This window comes from Cynara cardunculus (assembly GCF_001531365.2).
Source record: "Cynara cardunculus var. scolymus isolate 2C chromosome LG 13, CcrdV1, whole genome shotgun sequence".
Lineage (NCBI taxonomy): Eukaryota > Viridiplantae > Streptophyta > Magnoliopsida > Asterales > Asteraceae > Cynara > Cynara cardunculus.
The window spans coordinates 5,113,224-5,134,283 of NC_037540.1; the positions used below are offsets into that span (position 1 = coordinate 5,113,224).

Here is a 21,060-nt window from a genome sequence, read left to right on the forward strand (position 1 = left end):
TCAAATTGGTTAATTAAAAAGTCAAATAATAACAAACGAACAAGAATAAGAACAACCTAATGGAGCGTGTATTAAATAAATCTTTTGGTTACGAATATATTTAAATTTGAATATGTTTATATTAGTATTTAAGTGGGTGTGACGATGACTTAAAAGGGTTCCATTTTTTGGTAGTTGTGATTCGATAATCCATTCATTTTTCCTTAACGGGTAATGTTTATCAGATGTCTTTATCAATTGTTAATCTTATTTAAGAGGCGTGGGGCAATTGACAGAGTCACCTTGAAGCGAGAAATGGCATTGCCCCCTCCCCCTCCCCCTCAAACTTCAAAAAATAAATTTGATATAGTTTCAAACCTCAATTATCTACTTGAAATTTTATTTATTCATATCAAATTCTTTTTTTGTTTTATTTATAAATGTCAAAATATTAGAGTGATTTGTTACCTTTTTAAACTCATTTTCACTCCTTCCCACCCAAATACTCATTTGATCCTTTTAATATTTCTTTGGTCTAAATCAATCATAAAGTTGAGAAAGAGCCTGAAAGTCGGATTCTGACGCTGTAAGTCATAGTAGCAAGTCACCACTGTGGCAAGAAGTAGCTGCAGAAAATTCTTTATTAAGGATTTATTACCGAAACTATGAAAGAGGATGCAGGTTTCATGTTTGGTCAAAGGCTGGAGACATCATGAAAATGAAGAAAAAGAGGACAATAGGGATAAGACAAGCATAAAGAAAAAGCCACTATGATTCTCACACTTTTTTCCATCTCTCTCTCTCTCTCTCTCTCGCGTCTATATAAAGAGAGTTTGGGGCAATTCATTGGAGGCATCGTATACATCAAGAATAAGCCGATAGTATTTAGTTCTTGTATTTGCTCTTTAATTAGTTTAATTTCCTGCAATTTACTTTTTGTTCACCACTGTGAGTTCTGACCATAATGAGAAGTTTACGTTTAACGCAATTTATGTTCAAGTATTTTTTTTTTATATATCATGTTTTTACTTATGAGCAGTAGCTTAATTCTTCTTTGGATATGGGTGTAAGCAAAACTCAAGAGTTCGAAATGTAACACTTGGGTGTTACCACTTTTTGCTAACTCTTTGGATTGGTTATTCAAATTGAAACTTTAATTCAACACGGACAAGTTGATCACTTGTAAGTGTTAATATTAGATTTTTGACCCAGGGATAGGTGGATCCGAAGTACAACTTGAATGATGCAAGGAGGTTTGAGAAAATCTCCAATAACCGCATAGAGATATGGGGTTTTGCATAACCGTGCTAGGTTCAGATGTCAGTCGAGTTGGTGTCTCATAGAGATATGCACATCTCTCCATATTGGCGAAGCTAAGATCTTTGTGATCTACTTAGTACAGTTGGCAAACTGAAAGTTAACATTTGTGGAAATTTTATGATAAAACAATAATCACAACCCATATGACATAGTGTCGAGAGGAGGAAATTGTATGAGATTATTTTGTGACCGGTTTCATCGACCATTAAAGTTACTAATACACTATCGCGGAAAACTTACACCCATACCCGTTTTTTATTAATTATTATTTTAAGACATCAATATTCTACCAACAACAAATCATTTTTATAACTCGAACTTTGCATTGGGAGTACGTAAAAATCCTTTATTCTTAGTAGATCAGTCCCTGTGAAAAAGATCTTTTGTATTTACCATTGTATCACTTAAGAAAGCGAACTCGATAGTGGTGTGCGCTTGCACCGCTGTTGTGCCACGGTTTACGTGTGTTATTTTTGCTATCAAATATATAAAAAAAATCGATATATTTCATGTATTTTCAAAGGGCTTTTCTTATTTATATGATTATTTATACACGTCTTATTTGTTTCAATAAATAGACATTTTATGCTGTTTAGGTCATGTTTTCCAACTCTTTTTTACAACTATTTTTAGGACAAGTATTTAATTAAAAAAACATATATACGTAAAATGGTTTTCTCAACCTTAAAATCGTAAATTTTCTAACACTTTTTCCAGACACCCAGTAGATGGATTTTCTGGCTCCGACCCTGCATCTAAACGTTCTGTTTTCTTTGATTTTCCTTTTTTTATCTTTTGTAGCCTATTGCACCTCGCAATTTTAGCTGGTTTCTGATTGTATATGTTTTGGTTTTTAATACACTTTTCTGTTGTTTTTCAAAAAAAATCTATACATTATTACATGACAATTGTTGAGTCATTACTGGTATGACATTATACTTCATAAAACTGATAACCAATCAATAACTTTTTTATTTTGCTCAAAATGATATAAAATCATTAAAAATAAAAATAAACGAATGATATATACATGAAATAAGATTAAGGGTTTGAGAATTCAAAATAAGATCAAACAACACTACATTACGTAAGAAAGTAAGAGCATTACTTTTAATAACTATATGATTGATAAACCTTTTACTTAATACACTCAAACGACTTTATATAATTTTAGGAGCCGTTCATGGAACACTTATCCAGTAAGCATTTACCAATAACATTTAACACTATCACTTACTTGTCGGGTAAGATTTTAGTCAACGAAAATGACATCTTATGCAACAATTTGTCCAGTAAGCGCTAACCATGGTAAGAGTCATCGACTTCACTTATTGGGTAAGACTTTCAGTCCTTACTTTGCTCTTACCAGGTAAGATTATTGGTTTTTGTCATACTCATTCGGTAAAGTAATGCAACTTGATAAAAACTTATCCAAATAAGTGTTTCATAAACGGCCCCTTAGTTAAATTTTCTTTCTACCCTTATTGAAAAATATACTTTTTTTTACGTTTATAATAGCACACTTCAATATCTAAAAAATAAATCTGTTAATATACCAACTAGAAAAACAAGAAATGTCCACGTATAATAATGTCGTTATATTTGTTAGTTGCTACATGATCAGATCTTACGAAATATTACAATTGATTAACAGATATAAGAAAATAACAAAACTGATTTTTTATTTAGGGGCCGTTTACTAAATACTTACCCGGTAAGTGTGGATCGGGTAACTTTCTTCACCTGATGCACATGGCAAGGGCTGTAAATCTTACCCGGTAAGAACGATGATAAGGATAAAGAGTCTTACCCGATAAGTAATGATGATGATTCTTACTCGCATAAACGTTTATCGGATAAATTGTTGCATACGATACCGTTTTAATATATACTACAATCTAATCTGATAAAATAGATTATAGTGTTAACTCTTACCGATAAACGCTTATCGGGTAAGTATTTAGGTAAACGACACTTTAATCTTTAAAATATTAAGAGTGACTTTGGGAGGCAAATTACATTTAGAAATGTACTTCTATTTAGTCATTATTTTGGAAATCGTTTTTCTGAAAACCATGTTAAAAAAGATATATAATTTGAAATTTTTATATTTAGTCTATAGTCTGAAAAAATATATTTAAGAGTTTATTTATATAATATTATAAAATATTTGATAAAAACTCTTAAAAATTATTTTTTCTATATGAAATACTATTTATTGATGCATATCACTTAAAAATCAAGATTACAAGTAAATTGTGCATAAATACAACTTATTAAAGATCTATTTTTTGAATTTATGTAACTAACTATAAATAAACATAATCAAATACATGATAAACATCTCATTTTAAAGATAAAAAAATTTTAAAATATACTTAGGATAACCATTAAATTCTAACAGAATACTTAATTATTATTTTTATAAAAAATTATATTTAAAACCAAAAAATAAATTAAATCGTTATTAAACCTGAATAAATTATTATAAAAATTGAGTTAAATAAATTACATAAAAAAAACTTTTAAATGGTTGATTTGATACTAATATTAATATATTTTTTACAAAATTTTATAATATATTTAAATTTATATTTTATTCAAAAATAAAAACATTATCATTTTTTCAGTACCACATAAAATCGTATTATAACGTTAATGGAGACAGAATCAAACGAAACATTAAAATCAAGATGTATTTCGTTGCATTGCACGAATATCCTTTTAGTAGATAAAATATGTTTAATAAAGATTTGTATTTTTAAAAATACTTTCTGTAAAATATTAGTCGAATGAAAAAACATTTTTTAACGCAAATTGCCTTAAGTAAAAGAGACTTCAAAGACGTAAGAAAATTTAATGCACTTGTTTTTTTTATTAACCTGAATATCCAATTCGCTATGTGAGCCAACTAATTCCAGGATGACCATCTACTTTGGGGGTAGTCCGGAGTCACCGCATATGAACCTACGTGGTCACAAGGGATCTTTATTTCTCATTGGATTTGAACCTGAGAACTTCAGATACTTTTGACCTTTGAAACTCAAGCTCAAACCATTCAGGCACCACTCTTGTGATTAAATGCAATTAGCTTTGAGATTAACCCTTAAGTCACGTTAAGAACATAAAAGAATCAAGTGTTAAACTGGTTTGCGGCCTAGCCCATCAGCTTAGCTTATCATCATTTTAGGGTGTTACATTTGTCTTATATCATGATCATTTTAAAACAATAATAAAAAAACGCATTTATAGAACTAGAATGAGAGTGTTTGTCAATGACCAAAACTTGAAATATACAAAATGTAAATTAGGGCCTGTTTGACAGTTGTTGAATGATTTGGTACATAATGATTAAGAAACTCTCATGATATAATGCAAAATGAAATATAATTGTTCGGTAATTGTTTACAATGAAATTAGGACGCTGAATGGTTAAGGATACCCATGATACAAAATTATTCAGAGAGTTTCATAACCATTAAAAGACAAAAAGAAATTATTAAACAAGATTCACCTTTTAACGATTCAGAGACTGCCTCTTAATGAAACTATTGAAAGGTAAACAAACATCACTTTAATGAAATTATTTTCCGGACACTCTACCAACATAACCCCTAGAGGGGAATGACAAATAGAACTGACATGGAATCATGATTGTTAGATTAATGACATAAATTATTTTAATTTGGACAAAAAGTTAATTACTGGTAACCTCAACAGGTCTCACATGGAACATGCCTTCAAAGAAACAAATATGAGAAGACATTTTTTGACTCACTCAGCGACTGAGACTAACAAGGGGGATCTGGTATCAAACCAATAATCATCCCATTCATTTGTCAATCGAGATACACGTCATAGGCAAATTTCTTCAATTACTATAGCAAACAAGAACATACAGAGGCAGATCCAAAAGAATATTATTCGATGCCATTTTTAAATTTTCACAAATTCTTAAATAGTTCTTTCTCAAAATGCTAAGACCTATTTAGAAAGTGTTTACAAAAAGTTCAGTAAAAAATCAATAAACTATTTCATTTTGAATGATTAGATTCTTCAATCGTATTTTGGAATGAAAAACAATTATTTTTTCTTATTTTGAATTATTAAGTCCTCGAACTATTTTTTTAAATGAAAAAAAATCATTAAACTTTCTTATTTTGAATGATCGAGTCCCTAAATATTTTTTTCAATTAAATAAACCATCGAACTTATAAAAATTGGTTCCTTACATAATTTTAACCCAAATATATGTAGGTAACCAATTTTTAAAAGTTTGATGGTTTATTTATAACAACAAAAAAATTGTTCAGAAATTTAATTATTCAAAATAAAAAAGATTAATAATTTTTTCATTAAAAAAATAATTTAGAGATTTAATCATTCAAAACGAAATTTTTTAATGGTTTTTCATTCAAGAAAATAATTCATGAACTTAATGATTCAAAATAGAATAATTTATTGAGTTTTTCTGAACTTTTTCTTTAAAAAAACAAAATCTTGTTTAACAAAATATAATTTAATAAAAAATTGAAAATATTGATCAAACATTTAAGATATAATTTAACGATAACAACATATCTTTGGTAGTGGATGTAAATATATAAATAGTAATCGCAGCTTATTCGATTAATTTTACCTGACTAATCGGTAATATATAGAAAGTGACTTATTTAATAAGTTTTTAGTATAACGTTTTAATGCAAAAAGTTAAGTTTTTTTGTTTCCAAACATGTTCCTCCCTATTAAAAAAAAACACGTTACTTATATTTACAAAAAAACTCTTCCAAAACAAAAACATTCTGAATCTATATAGACATATTAATCCATACAGACAATTTTATCCATACAAGATTTAATTAAGAAAACCAACCAAATAACTCCTAAAATTATTTAATTTGATTTATTAAATACAAAATATAATTTAATAATAACAAACACTATCTATCCTACTTTCTTCATTCAAACAAGACGGAAGAATAATGGACAGACGGATACAAGAAGTGTAAATGTCCGTCCATCAAGAATGGACAAAAAAAGATACTCTTTTATTAATCAATAAACAATGATCATGTTCATAGCATGTAAACCACATTGGTTGACCATTCAACCCAAAAATATGGGTTAAATAACACAATCGTCTTCGGTCGAAGTCGACGTTTATAGCCCGTAAGTCAAGATAGTTGGGTCACGACCCAACCCAACTAAATTGATAAAACTCGTTTTTTCTGGGTTTTACTACATTTTTTTAAAAGATAAGTAATATATTAAACAAAAGTAAAGAAACAAAAGGAGAACAGCCACTGCCTTTTAAAGAAAGAAACACACAGCAACAAAACAACGAGAAAACCACAACGACAACAAGGAGCTAACCAACAAGATCTTACCCCCCACACCAATTAGTCCACGAGATGTTGAAATTTATCGCATGAAGCCAATTAATGAAGCCTGCATTTTCCCTGGAAAGTTTGATTGTTACAACTGCACCAAATCAAATAAATAATCGTCCAAATTACCACTTTTCAGGCTTTATTTCATTTCGTCGACCTAAATCTTGATTCAACTTTTTCCAAACGGTATCACGGATGTAACTATTTATCTTTACTGGATGTTATAATATATTTTCGGTTTGGAGTTCGAAAGATAAATATCGTAAAACAAATACACAATAAAATAAAAGAGGTAATGAATTAATTTTGATGTACTGAAAGTGTTTCAAATTGATTGAATAATGAGTCACGAAAATATATATAGCAAAACAACATGGATTGTTGAGGCATGAATGGCGGGTTAATTGTGGATTGTGGGACCTGTCTCTCTCTAGAGATCCATGCCCATTTTCAATGCCCAAATTTTCTTTTCAACCTTTTATTTTTATTTTTTAAACATTTTATTTTCTATAATATATTAATTTATCGGTTTTTATTTATTAAGTATCTAGATCATTATTATTTTTTATTAACTTGGATTCGAGTCCATTCATAATCATTCAGTGATTAATCAACATACATAAATTGACCTGAAAACCAGCAATTATCTAAAAAAACAGTTGTATTACAACAATTTAGAGGTGTTATACAAAAGTCTTTATCAACTTATTATAAGTTAATATGATTTAACTTTTTTAAAAACTTCTTATTATTGATTTGACATCGGTATAAACTGTTTATTTAAACACTCAAAATGCTTATTACCGTATCATACCAGAATAAGTCAATAAATTATTTTTATAAACAAATAAAAGCATTTAATGAGTTTTGACAAATCAAGACAAACACAAACCGAGAAGTCAAAAAGTAAATTGGGGCATAACCGCATAAGAACAAAATAACACCACTATCTGATTTTCGAAATATACATTAAAAATAATAAAAATTCTCAAAAGATGCATGAAAAAGATAAAATTAAAAAACAGAAATAAAGAAATAAAATAATACATTCTCCCCTACTCATTTCACCAGATTTACATTTCACACCCTTCCACTTTCCAAATATGCCAAACTGACCCAATTCTTCAATCTTGAGACAATCTATCCAAGAGATCAGCAACATGTCTCATGGAGGGTCTTCTTTCTGGGTTACTTTGTGTGCACCCCATTGCGATCTTTAAAACCGCGATGATCTCCTCTTCTTTATCTGCGTCTTCACCTAACCCCGGGTCCACAACATCCGAAAGCGGCTTCTTTTCTTCGATACACGCCTGAATCCAGTGCACAAGGTCCATTTCCTCCGGACCCACCTGCACAACTGGCGTTTTTCCGGTGATCATCTCCAGCAAAACAACTCCGAAAGAGTAAACATCCCATTTTTGTGAAGGTTTCACCACTTTGAAAGCTTCGGGCGCTTGGTAATAAGATGCATGCATGTTTGAAGCTGACGCTGAAGTTGCGGTTGTGGTGGTGGTTGCAACTTCCGAGACAACTCGATGGGATTGAAGTGCCGGTGTGCCGCCTCCGGCTATGTTAGCCAGGCGGCCGAGGCCAAAATCGGAGATTTGGGCTTCCATGTTCATATCAAGCAAAATGTTTGACGGTTTTAGGTCGCCATGGACGTACTTTTTGGGGCTAAATTCATGTAGATAAACCAGACCCTTTGCAGTTCCTCTCATTATCTTCAAACGCACAGGCCACGTAAGTGGCACAAAAGATGGCATGCCGGGCTTCCCTAAAAACAACATCATCATAATCACAATTGTGAGAATATGTGAGACCTTATTAGTTCAAATGAACCGATAACTGACAAGGGAATGAATTAAGCCATAATTTACGTTAGAAAAAATACCGTGAATTGCAGTGCCAAGATTGCCATTCGGAATGAAATCATAGATGAGTAATTTCTCATCCACAGACCAGTAATAAGCTCTCAAAGTTACAATATTTGGATGCCTTAGCTTCCCGATGGCTTCAACTTCGGTTTGGAACTCTTTAAACCTTTGAGAACCTCCTTCGCCCAATCGTCTAACAGCCAAAGTAATTCCATCTTCGAGCACGACCTTATAAACAATCCCGATCCCACTCTTCCCTAAAACAAAAGCCGAAGCCTTTAAAAGCTCATCTAAATCAAACCCCAACTGTGTATCCAATGCTACAAGATCGTATTGTTCAACGTGCTCGGATAGCGTTTCTGATTCATCTTTTCTGAAACATAAACATTCGTTTCTTCCCTTACTTCCTTTCTCGTACCCATGTGTCTTTTTACCACAAAGACAGATTTTTGAGTAACAATACGATAGAACCAAACCAATTAAGCAAATCCCAATGACATCACTAACGATAATCGCAATCACACCACTTTTACTCAACCCTTTTCGACCCTTTTCAGGAATTTCAGATGGATTAGTGTTTGGCAGGTAGGGAAATGAAGAAGGTGAGCTAGCATCATCAGGAAAACAGAGGTTTTTCAACGGAGGGCCACACAGTCCACCATTTCCGATGAAAGCGGTTGGCCCTCGGTTCACCAGAGCACCATTTTGTGGAATTGGACCACTTAAGTTATTGTAAGTGAGATCAATATAAACCTTCTCAGGAAGATTCCCAAGGCTAGGTGGGATTGAACCATTGAACAAATTATGAGACAAATCAACAGTTCCTTGCAAATTAGACAAGTTTCCAAAGTCTTTAGGGATAGAACCAGAGAATTGATTGAAAGAAAGGTCAAGTTTTTCAAGAAACCCCAAATTGGTTCCAAACCCTTCTGGGAGTGAACCAGTGAAATTGTTTTGGCTCAGATCAAGACTTCTTAACCTCTTACACTGAATCAATGAAATGGGTATTGACCCATTGAAGAAATTACTTGACAAATCTAGGGTTTGGAGGTAATTAAGTCTGCTAACCTCATTTGGGACCAACCCAGATAAAGAATTGCCATAAAGAACCAAACTCTGAATCTTTTCAGCTCTGAAAAGCTCAAGAGGCAAACTACCCATGAACTTATTGTTCCTCAAATTAAGATGCCTGAGCTCAGAAAGAGATCCAAGAACAGGAGATATAAACCCTAAGAGCTTTTTCTTGGGAATACTAACAGAAACTACTTTTTGTTCTCTGCATGCAATGCCATTCCATGAACAAGGGGTTTCATCAGAATAGTTCCAGTTGTTTAAAGACCCTTCAGGGTCTTGTGTAATTGACTGTTTGAAAGTCAAAAGTGTATACCCTTCATCATTTAAAGAACTTACATGAACTATGAAGTGGGAGTTGCATAGGATCAAGAAAATTGAAAGAACAAAAGCAGCCAACAACATTTCAAGAAACCCCCCAAAAATATGACCGTTGGAGATGGGAAAATCTTGAGATTTAATTTGGCAAGAACCACTTACCTCTGAAATGAATCAACAAGAAGAGCAGCAGCAAGAAGAGCAGCAGTGAGAGAAAAGGTTGAAGCAACAGTAATGGAGGTTTTAGAGAGAGAAAGAGAGAGGAGTTGTGTGTGAAAGAGGGTGAGTGAGGATGGACTTGTTGGAGAGGTGGAAAGCATTGAAGAAAGGTAAAGTCAATTTGGTTTCAGCCTACAAGACATTGGGAATATAGATTATTAATAGTAGCTCCTGCTTTTTAGAGCTAACAGGGTTTATGGTGCTATACTATAGAATAATCTTTCTTTCTTAACCATAAGGATTAAGTCTGATTAGTTTAAGCTTGATTTCAAATGTCAAAAATATTAGAAGGTCCTAGGTTCAAATCTAATGAAAAATAAAAATCTCATTATGGCTATGGAGGTTCAAATACGTTGACTCCGAGTTATTCGCAAAACAGATGATCGTCCTGGGATTAGTCAGCTCGCATAACAAGTTTAATTTAATAATAATAATCTTTCTTCTTTTTTCTTGGCTTTTTCTTTCTAATTTTTGAGAATATTGTTTAACATACAAGCATGTATGGGTATGGGAGTTCACAACAGAAAATTTAATCTACTATATTTAAATAAAGGGTCTATTTAAACATACTTGGTAATCAATTTCATAACTCATTTATGTCATATTTTCCAAAAAAAAAAGGACAAAATATGACTGACGTCGAAAAAGAAAACATTTTTTAGTTAGGAAAATTCACTCCGATGATTGGAAAAAAAGAGGGAGTTGGCTAACATTGAAGTCATGACGAGAAAAGGGGCGTCAACGTCACCGCAAGGAAGGGAAGGACGAATGAGTTGAAGACCGAAGGAGAAGAGGATGGAAGTTACACGAGGGAGGGGAAGGGGCGTGAGCAATAGTGACGTAGTGGATATTGTTGGTAGAGTGGACTGTGAAGGGGATGGTGGCGATGAATGGCAGTGGTGAAGGGTGAGAACGAATGGATTGTTTAGACGTTCGAATATTATTACATTGATTATAATATTAAAATATAATATTCAAAATAAAATGTTGGAAATAATTTAATGAAAAATAGAAAAACCAATTCGATTAAATTAATGTTTACAAGGGATTTAACAACATACCAATCATAAATAAACACAATGAAGTGCAATGTAGCCAATTATTTGTTAAGAATCTTGATTTATCTGACCAACCACCAACAATTTTGACTAAATCATTATGACACCAACATCCCTAGCTGAGTAATCTAAACCAACGGTCCTGATCTTTTCCAACCAGAGGGGTCCATGGAAAGGTTTTATATACAACCCCACGAGGGATCATAATGGAAAAGGAAAACCCAACCCAGAAAGAGAGACCATTTAGCTGTGAAAATCCTCAAAATATCTCGATAAATTGGAGAGAAATGCAAACAAGATGTTAAACAAACGGGAAACAGAAAGTAACGTGTCGGTTCGGTTTTTCGTTTTAATTCATGGTTACATTATTTAGTTATGACAATACGTTTTATTAGTTTTTTTATCTGGTTTTAATCTTAACTGAATCTATATTTGTATTGCTTCTGTTGATCAGGTTGAATGGATAACATAGTTTAATAATTTATAAGGTCGGGTAATAAATTATCTACGTATCCAAAATCCGAAACTGAGGTTTTGATACTACGTTTAGCTTCTTTTATATTTACAGTGTTTTGCTATGAAGTTTCAAGTGTAAAAAAAATCTCACGGATCTTACGAAAACAGACTGGTCTCACGTGAACCCAACTCATATTTTTTATATGTTAGAAATCTAAAGTACTTATATTTAATGGGAAAATAGCCGTTTGTGAGGAGGAGCCATTGAGCCAATGAAGAACCCCACCACGTTTTCTATTTTAGGCTCCAGAAGGCGAAGGGAGCAGTTTATGGGGGAAATAAATACGGATTTATTTTATTAATTCTAACTCCCCAAATCTTGAAATCACCAACTTCCGAGTATTTTAATCACATAACCCAATTTTATTATAAATGAAATATATTTTACCAAAATTTTAAAAAAGTTTTAATTATATATTTATATAAGTACATAGGATAATTCATAAAGCAACGTTACCTGATACACTTTAAAAAATGCACATTGTGATACACTTCATTAAACATAACCCATCTCAAATTAACTTTACACAGACAATCAGTACATAATCGGAAAAATTAAAAGCCAAAAGATATGAAAGAAAAGGAATGGTTAAAAATGTTGAAAGAGAGTTGTTAAATAGAACGTATATTTGGGTAAACGGTTTTCCAATGAAAATTACGTAGTAAAATAGACATTTGGTCCCTGTGGTTTGTTAAAAAAATAGCATTGTTCGTCCCTTCAGTTTGAAAGTTATAATATGGTCATCATGGTTTGTAAAAACGTCTGTATTTGATACAAAAATGGCTATAACAGAGTTTCTCTTATTCGTATGACCGCTTTACCAATAGTTGAAACACAATTGGGAGATGTTTCAACTTATATATCTATTAATGTAATTTCAAAAACGCATAGTTTATCCTCAAAAAATGACTCTTCCCATATTGGGTAAAAATGCAAATCTATAGCTGCAGAACCTTGCTTATAACGGTCGTTTAAGAAATACATTAACTAAAGGGCATTTTCTTTTCTTTTTTTAATCAATTTTATTGGTCTTTTACCTAATTAATTATTATAGGGACCAAAATTATAAAATCGATTTTGATTGGGTAATGATAAAAAAAAGTTGATAAAATAATGAAAATGTTCTTCATTTAACAAACCTTCTAACGAGGGAGTAAATACAGACATTTTTACAAGTCCTGATGGCCATATTATAATTTTAAAATTTCATGGACAAAGAATGTTAGTTTTGATAAACTACAGGGACCAAATTTGTAGTTTACTCAAAATTATATTACCCTTTTTTCCCTTTGGATGGTGGCTTTTTTGTTGCAGAAAGCCAAGGGGGAAGCCTCCAAAAACATGAAAAGCTGCATAAAAGGTCTGAATAAACATCCCACATAACTTATTTCGGTCTCATCTACTTTTACATTTGTTTTTTCATAAATTTAAGAAAAAACAAAGATTCGAGTTTCTTAGCACACATTATAAGAATGTTCCTGCATGTAAGTATAGAAAATAATTATAGCTTTTTGACAGTTATTGAACGGTTTGATTTAGAATAATTAAGAGGCTCTTATGATATAATGTAAAATAAAATATAATTATTTGATAATCTTTTACAATGAAATTAGGAGACTGAATGGGCAAAGGAGGTAGATGATACAAAATCATTCAGATGGTTTTTAAATCATTAAGAGACTGACTTTTTTTGGCAAACAAAATTCATCTCTTAACGATTTAAATACTGTTTTTTAATGGAACTATTAATAAGTAAACAAACAACATTTTAGAAATGTGTGTCATTATTATCGTTGTGTTTTCAAAACCTTTATTACGAAAAAAAGAGTAAAAATGGAAACTTTTATTTTGGACATTTTAAAAAAGAAAGAAAGGGAAAAAAATAATGACAAACTTACCCCCAAATGTGAGGAAAAAAGGAGGTGATTCTTAAAAAAGATTATAAAGTTACGAAACTATTAAAATTTTCATTTTAAAGGATATATTTGTAAAAATGATATATTATAGAGAGGGGTTAAATTTAAAGTTGTAAACGAACCGAACGTTCAACGAACCGTTCCTGAACTGTTCGGAGGGAAGTTCATTTATGTTCGTTTATTTAACAAATGAACGAACAAGAACAAACTTTTTTGTTCATTTAGTTTAACGAACGAATATGAACAAAAGTCTCGTTCGTTTGTTTATGTTCATAATTACGTTCGTTTATATTCATTCGTTTATTGTTCATTTATATATTAAATTTAATATATAATCTTTTATTTATTTAGTTTGAATTTAAATAATATTTATTTAAGTGTTAACTTTTTAGAATTTATTTAGATTTAAATTTTATTATCATTTTGTCTTATTTGAAATTTTTACTCTTTTCACATTTCCCCTAAAACCCTAGCCTCTAGATGAAACAATTTACAAGTTGTAGTATTCGGTTGTTTATATTCATTTAGGCTTGTTCGTTTGTATTTGTTTAGCTCGTTCGTTTAGCATGTTAACGAACGAACATAAACAAACACGAATACACCTGATTTCTAAATGAACGAACATGAACACAAATATTTTCGTTCGTTTATGTGCATGTTCGTTGGTTTGTTCGGTTAAGTTAAACGAACGAACATGGACAAGCATCTGTTCGTGTTCGTTCAGTTCGTTTACAACCCTAGTTAAATCATGTGAGAACCAAAAACAAGTTTGAGTACCGTGATGATCAATCTCAATCATCCAAATGGATTTAATCAAGGGTTAGTAAAGAGGATGGCATTTTTGTAAAACTTGGGAAAATGCTACATGATCTCATATCTAAATTGGAAGCTCAGGGGCAACCTTATAATTTGAAATCTTTCAAATTACACACCATCGTATTCCTAGCATATCCCCAACATATCTGATCTGGATCACCAAATTATCTACCTCCTTTCATCATCTTCTCCCCCATACGCTACCATATCTGAAGCATCAACCATCACCGACAACCATCTCCATTCATCTCCGAAGTAGCAACCACTCCGTCTCTGGTATCATATCCCAGACCAATTTACAGTCTAGAACATCTATCGTTCGTCTCAAGCATCACATCCCGTCCATTTTCTCTGGCTGATATCTCACCGCTGTCACACTGATAGATGGATTTGTAGATGGTTTTTACAAACGGATTTGGTCCCTAGATCCTCTCTCAACATTCTTATTTATCTACGTGTTTACAAAGGCCATAGGCCCATAGAATCCAGCCCAGCCCACTTCTATATCGATGGCTTTAAATTGTTTTTATAAAGCACTTAAATGCAAGAATTAAAACTTTTTTATTTTTAAGATGCAAACATTTATGAAATATTAACTATAAGTTAATAATCGTATATGAAATTAAATGCATTTAAAAAATAATTTTCATTTTTTACAGATTACATTATTATAATTGTCTCGTCAATACCTTCAAATTAAGCATAATATTGAATACACTATTAAATATCATGAATACCTACAAATTAATCCGTCTATCCTATCTGTACCACACACCCACACACACACACACACACACACACACACACATATATATATATATACACACACTAGTTATGTACCCGCGCAATGCGGCGGGAGCTATGAATTTTAACGATTTTGAAGTTCCACTGGTTTTATAAGATAAGATTTAACGATGATATATGTTACACTTGGTCTTTACATATTAATACAATTTGAATAACACAATAGTTATGGTTCCTTATAGACTATCGATGGAAAAAATTGTATAACAGTTTAAAATTCAATATATTTAAAATCCAACATATTTAAACGACTCTATAAATGTGTTCGATTTACACCAAGAGCAAAGAATCAAGAAACTTGAGTTTTAAGAAAAACACTCAAAACCAATAAAGAAAACTACAAATTTGATAGATCATAAGTCATGAAAAGACCAAAAAAGATGGGTTTTAGAATGAAATTTCAACTGCTTACCCTCTTTCTTGTCCAGAAACTCAGATCAAGGTTGAATTAATACATGTATATATATATATATATATATATATATATATTTATATTTATTTCAAAAAAACTCAAGAACATATTAATTCAAAATATATTATACAGTGCAATTTGGACAGCCTAACCCCAAAATATATAGTATGTATATAAAAAAAAACTATAAGAGTATAAATCGTAAATATTAAAAATATTTTTTCATAGTATATATATAATATATAATAATATAATTAAGTAAAAAACTATTCAATATTGGACTCATTTCGAAGGTATTAACGAGGCGATTATAATGGTGTAAATTGTTAAAATAAAAATGTATTTTTTAAACATGTTTTAATTGATATACGATTATGTATGTTAATTTGATAAAAGTTTAAAATGAAACATTTAAAAGTAAAGGACGTAAAGTAAATTAATTAACTAATTATAAGGGTATAAAGTGTAAATATAAAATTATAATTAAAAAAAAATCGGTTGTGAGAGGGTGAGTGTATGTGAGGAGAGGAGAGGATGAAAAAGTGAAAAAGTATAAATGATATCTTGGTCATTTGGTATTTTAAGACTTCAAGACTTTTGTTAAATTTGTTTAATAAGATAGTATAGATATATAAGCAGCTTAAACGATTACCTGTTGAAAATAAAGAGGTACCCATTTTTTTTGCACAGTGTACAAGCTTTAAAGCAAATATCCTGAATTGTGTGACCCCCTCTCGACCGCGTTATCTCCCACGTCCTGCCCTAATTGCTCTCCCCTCTCACTACGTCCGATCTTATTTCTCTCCCCCGTGCCTCCATCTCTATTTCATATATCAAGAACAACCAACAACAACAACGTCATCTACAGACAAACAATATTAGTCTTTTTGCCCTTCGTCCATTTAATTTATTTCATTATCCAATAGTTTCTTTAATGTTCATCTTCTTCATTTAACACCCGAGCACACCAAGAGCATTAACAAACTTATGAACATTGCTTTACATAATTTAACGAGTCTTGCAATTACATAATGTTCCAAATGTTGTCCTACGCATTTACTTATCATCATAAAATCCTAAACAAGTTCAACAACAGAATTTCAAAATACAAATGACAAAGGCTCATGCTCACTTGAACTTATATTCTAAGCATGAACAAAAGATTTTCGTAACAAGGGGAACTGAAGTAACCCATGGTCTCCTTAATTTTATGCCCCCTCCAACCCCATTTTGTCCATAGAAAACTACATATACACCTCATCTGCACCAACAGTCATTTCAATACGACAACGATCATATATATGATGGTGGCTTAGTTTGGTCGCCATTCACCACTATCAATTTGGCAATAAGAAGTATCATGGACTCAAAATCTCAATTCACCAATAGAATATGACGAACTTGCATTTATATACCATAAAAAATCATAGATGAAAAATAAAAAAAAATGTAAAACAAAATAGTTATTTCGAGTTCTAGGCTTCAACTTCGGCATGCTTCACGCAGCATCGTGCATGGATAACTTACTAATAATCAAAGATGGATGAGTTTTGAAACTGTATATCATCATTTTTTCTATTAAAAAAATATAATATAAGATTAAAATAATTTAAATTAATTACAACTTTGGTCTTTGTCGTTTTAATTGTTTTGGATTTGGTCCCCAAAGTTTTTTTTTCTTTCAAAATAGCTCCTACAGTATGCATTTTTGTAATGTTTTGGTCCTTGTTTGCCACCAAGGGTAGTTGACTCATTCATTAAATTAGGGGCATTGTTTTTAATTTTAATCGAAATGTGGGAATGTCGACTTTTTTTTTATTAACATGAATATCCAACCCGTTATATAAGCCGGCTAATCTCAGGACGATCACCTGTTTTGCAAATAACCTGAAATCAACGTATTTAAACCTCCATGATCACAATAAGATTTTTATTCCTCATTTGATTTAAACTTGGTAAATCTATACTTTTGAGATTTGGACCAAGTCGAAACCAATTAGTTAATGTCGACTCGTTTTAATTCATGAATCCGTGTTGGCAGGTATGGTTGACAAATGAAATGGTCCCACTGACCATTTCTCGGAACCCAACATTAACAACTACTTGTTTACTTTGACTTGGCTTCATCTCTCAAAGTCAACCCCTCCTTCTTCTTCCTCCTGCCTCCTGCCTATAATAATATTATTCCTTTCTATCTATATCATCGATTACACAGAGATATGGGGAAGTTGATGCACAGCACACAGATCCAGCATTCAAGTCACCCTCATCTTCTTCACTTATCATCAAACCTTCATCTTCAAAACCAACCTCCCATCAACTGTGCAGGCTGCAACCTCCATATATCTGCAACTACTGACCACCATATCTACACTTGCAGACCTTGCAACTTCTTCTTGCATCCATCATGTTCTAAGTTCCCTGAGTTGATCACCCACCCATCTCACCCCCAACACACCCTCTCGCTCCTCCCATCCTGCATCTACCCAGGTGGTTTCTTTCGCTGTGATGCTTGTACTCAACAAGGAAATCGCTTCAGTTACCATTGCCAAATCTGTGATTTCGATCTTCATGTTCTCTGTGCGTCCAAACCCCTTTCGGTCACCAACCCTTCCCACCCTCACCCTCTTCACCTTACCTTCTCTTCTCCCTATGGTGACAAGTTGGGATTCTCGTGTGATTTGTGCCGGAATGTAGGCTCTGGTCACCAGTGGCACTACCGCTGTGTTTCTTGTGAGTTTGATGCTCACTTACACTGTGCCACTGCCAAACCGCCGCCTCTACAACACCATCATTCGCTTCCGAATCAATCCGCCGTCACCGCTCCGATGGCGGCACAACCACTTGTGCATAGCATGAGCACTGGTCATCATGTTCAAGGTTACTGGCAACAACCACAGCCTACTGGACCTGTTGGTGTTCAAAACTACCAGCGTCCGTCACAGCCACCGCCACCTCCCCCTGCGGGTGTTCAAAGTTACCAGCATCCCTCACAGCCACCGCCACCTGTGGGCGTTCAAAGTTACCAGGGTCCCTCACAGCCACCACCACCGCCACCTGTGGGTGTTCAAAGTTACCAACGTCCGTCACAGCCACCGGCACCGGCACCTGTTGGTGTTCAAACTTACCAGGTGCAGCCACAACCTGCTATGGCGGCTCAGAATAATGGACTTGCTAATGGATTGGGAAATGCTATGGTGACAGGATTTGTTGAAGGTATGATGCAGCAGCTAGGCCAGGATTTGGTCCAAGGTCTTACTGATGGTGGTGGAGGAGACGGTGGTGGATACGGCGGTGATGGTGGAAATATTAATATTGAAATCAATACCACGAATGAAGACTATGATAATTACTAGCTATTCCTGAATGGAACAAGTCTTAATTTGTTTTTGTCAAGTGTATGTAATTTTGCCTTCTGGTGCTTGTATATTTTGCTTTTCGACAATTTACGATCGATGTTATTCTGAAAGGGGGTTTTCGTCGACACGGATTTGTTACCTTTTCGGTAAAAAAATTGAACATTAACCACAAGGATGGTGTCTGATTGATTTGAGCTTGGCTCCAAAGGTCAAAAGTACCAGGAGGTCTCAGGTTCAAATTCAAGGAGGAATAAAAATCCCCTTGTGGCCACGTAGGTTCAAATACAGTGACTCCAGGTGTAGTCGCCCTGGGATTAGTCTGTTTACATAGTGGGTTGAATATCCATGTTAATAAAAAAAAATTAAACATTGATGAAAATGTCTCGTGTTTTCAGGAGGTCTTAGTGGCAGGCACCATGTGTCCCATATGTGGGTTGCAAGACCCCTCACACGGGACGCCGACGACCTTCAACGCAACAAGGAGATCGTGGGGATCCAGTTTTTAGTAACATATCAATCGCTATCTCTTCCTGTAGATGTACAGTACACTATCACCTCGAGAATGGAACCATGTTAAATCAGACAATCTCAATCACTCTTGTTTGATATTTGCTTTGTATATTTGATTACTATTGCTTTATATACGATTGTGGATGCATTATTCCTGATTAGATTGTAATATACAATATCTAGATCTTATGAAATGACGGGATAATTATCTATTATTAGAAACTCGGGGATAAAAAATAAATTAAAATGTACGTCGTTGTTAAATGAATATAGAATTTAATTATTTAAATATTGTGATTTGTATTGGTTTGACAATTATCTGTATTTAGATATTATAAATCATATTTTGTGTGATGGAAATTCAAAAGTCACGTTCTTATCCATATTTACGATCAACTCAATAATTGTATATCTATTCATATCAACATAATTTTGAAATACGTGAGTGTATGTGACACCTAAAGCAACAGGTTGGTCCAATAATTTCAAATCTAACTTAAAACCATGGTGAAAGTTATTAGTTCAGTTTGTTCCTTTGAGCTTTGAGTGTTACAATAGTATCAGAGCCAATACTTGTACCATCGGAATCTCAGATGGTAAGCCAAACATCACCGGGTATGATGAGTCCTCGAGGGGGTGTTCATAACATCTTAGGTGAATCTCACATCGTTAATTACAAGAAGAAAAATTCTAGACAAGCCTGACAAATACGTTAGGAATTTCATATACCTCAGGTTGTGGGTTACCAATAACTTCTGTTATAATTTTAAGTTGAATCCAAACGTATTGGGACAGATCACTGTTTTGAACTTTGGGTTCTACAATATATATTTTCCAAATTCAGAATTAATTTATGTTACATCCAAAAATATGACTTTTATATATCATAAATATTTTTTTTATTTATCGTCGTGTTTCTCCAAGTCCATTAAAATGACGATTAAATAAAAATTAATGAACTAATTAAGGATAAATTTAAGTTTAAGACAAACACATTATCTGTGGGTCCCATTTGAAGACTAAGGGGATATTTACCGACGTTTACCCAAGTAAGTGTTTACCGGTAAAGTTAACTATGTCACTTACTTACCGGGTATGATTTGAGTCCATCAAAACTGTATTGTATGCAACAACTTATCCAGTAAGCGCTAACCGTAATAAGATTCGACGCCCATACTTACCTGGTAAGACTCTCGATCCTTGCTTTTGCTCTTACCGGGTAAAATTCTTGATCTTTACCAATATGCATTAGATAAGACTAGAAGCGTACTCGCGCAATGCAACGAAATACATCGTGATTTTAATATTTCATTTTTCTTCTTTATCTCAGTCGATGTTATAATACGACTTTATGTGATTTTAAGAAAGCGATGATGTTTTTATTTTTGAATAAAATATATTTTTGAAGATATCATAAAAATTTGACAAAAATATATCGATATTAGTATCAAATTAACTATTTGAAATTCCTCATTTTTTTTGTGTAATTTTTTAATT

At 32.7% G+C, this 21,060-nt stretch overlaps 2 protein-coding genes across 2 annotated transcripts; one reads left to right on the top strand and one right to left on the bottom strand.

Annotated features, from left to right (window-relative positions):
- Positions 1 to 7,690: 7,690 nt before the first annotated feature.
- Positions 7,691 to 10,039, bottom strand: LOC112525899 (receptor protein kinase-like protein ZAR1). Its single transcript, XM_025136215.1, has 2 exons — positions 8,581 to 10,039; positions 7,691 to 8,463 (listed from the first exon to the last, which is right to left on the bottom strand). The coding sequence occupies exons 1-2, from the start codon at positions 10,037 to 10,039 to the stop codon at positions 7,814 to 7,816; spliced, it is 2,109 nt and encodes a 702-aa protein (XP_024991983.1). The 3' UTR covers positions 7,691 to 7,813.
- Positions 10,040 to 17,902: 7,863 nt separating this feature from the next.
- LOC112525214 lies at positions 17,903 to 19,750 on the top strand. Its single transcript, XM_025135237.1, has 2 exons — positions 17,903 to 19,092; positions 19,449 to 19,750. The coding sequence occupies exon 1, from the start codon at positions 17,914 to 17,916 to the stop codon at positions 19,048 to 19,050; it is 1,137 nt and encodes a 378-aa protein (XP_024991005.1). The 5' UTR covers positions 17,903 to 17,913; the 3' UTR covers positions 19,051 to 19,092; positions 19,449 to 19,750.
- Positions 19,751 to 21,060: the final 1,310 nt, after the last annotated feature.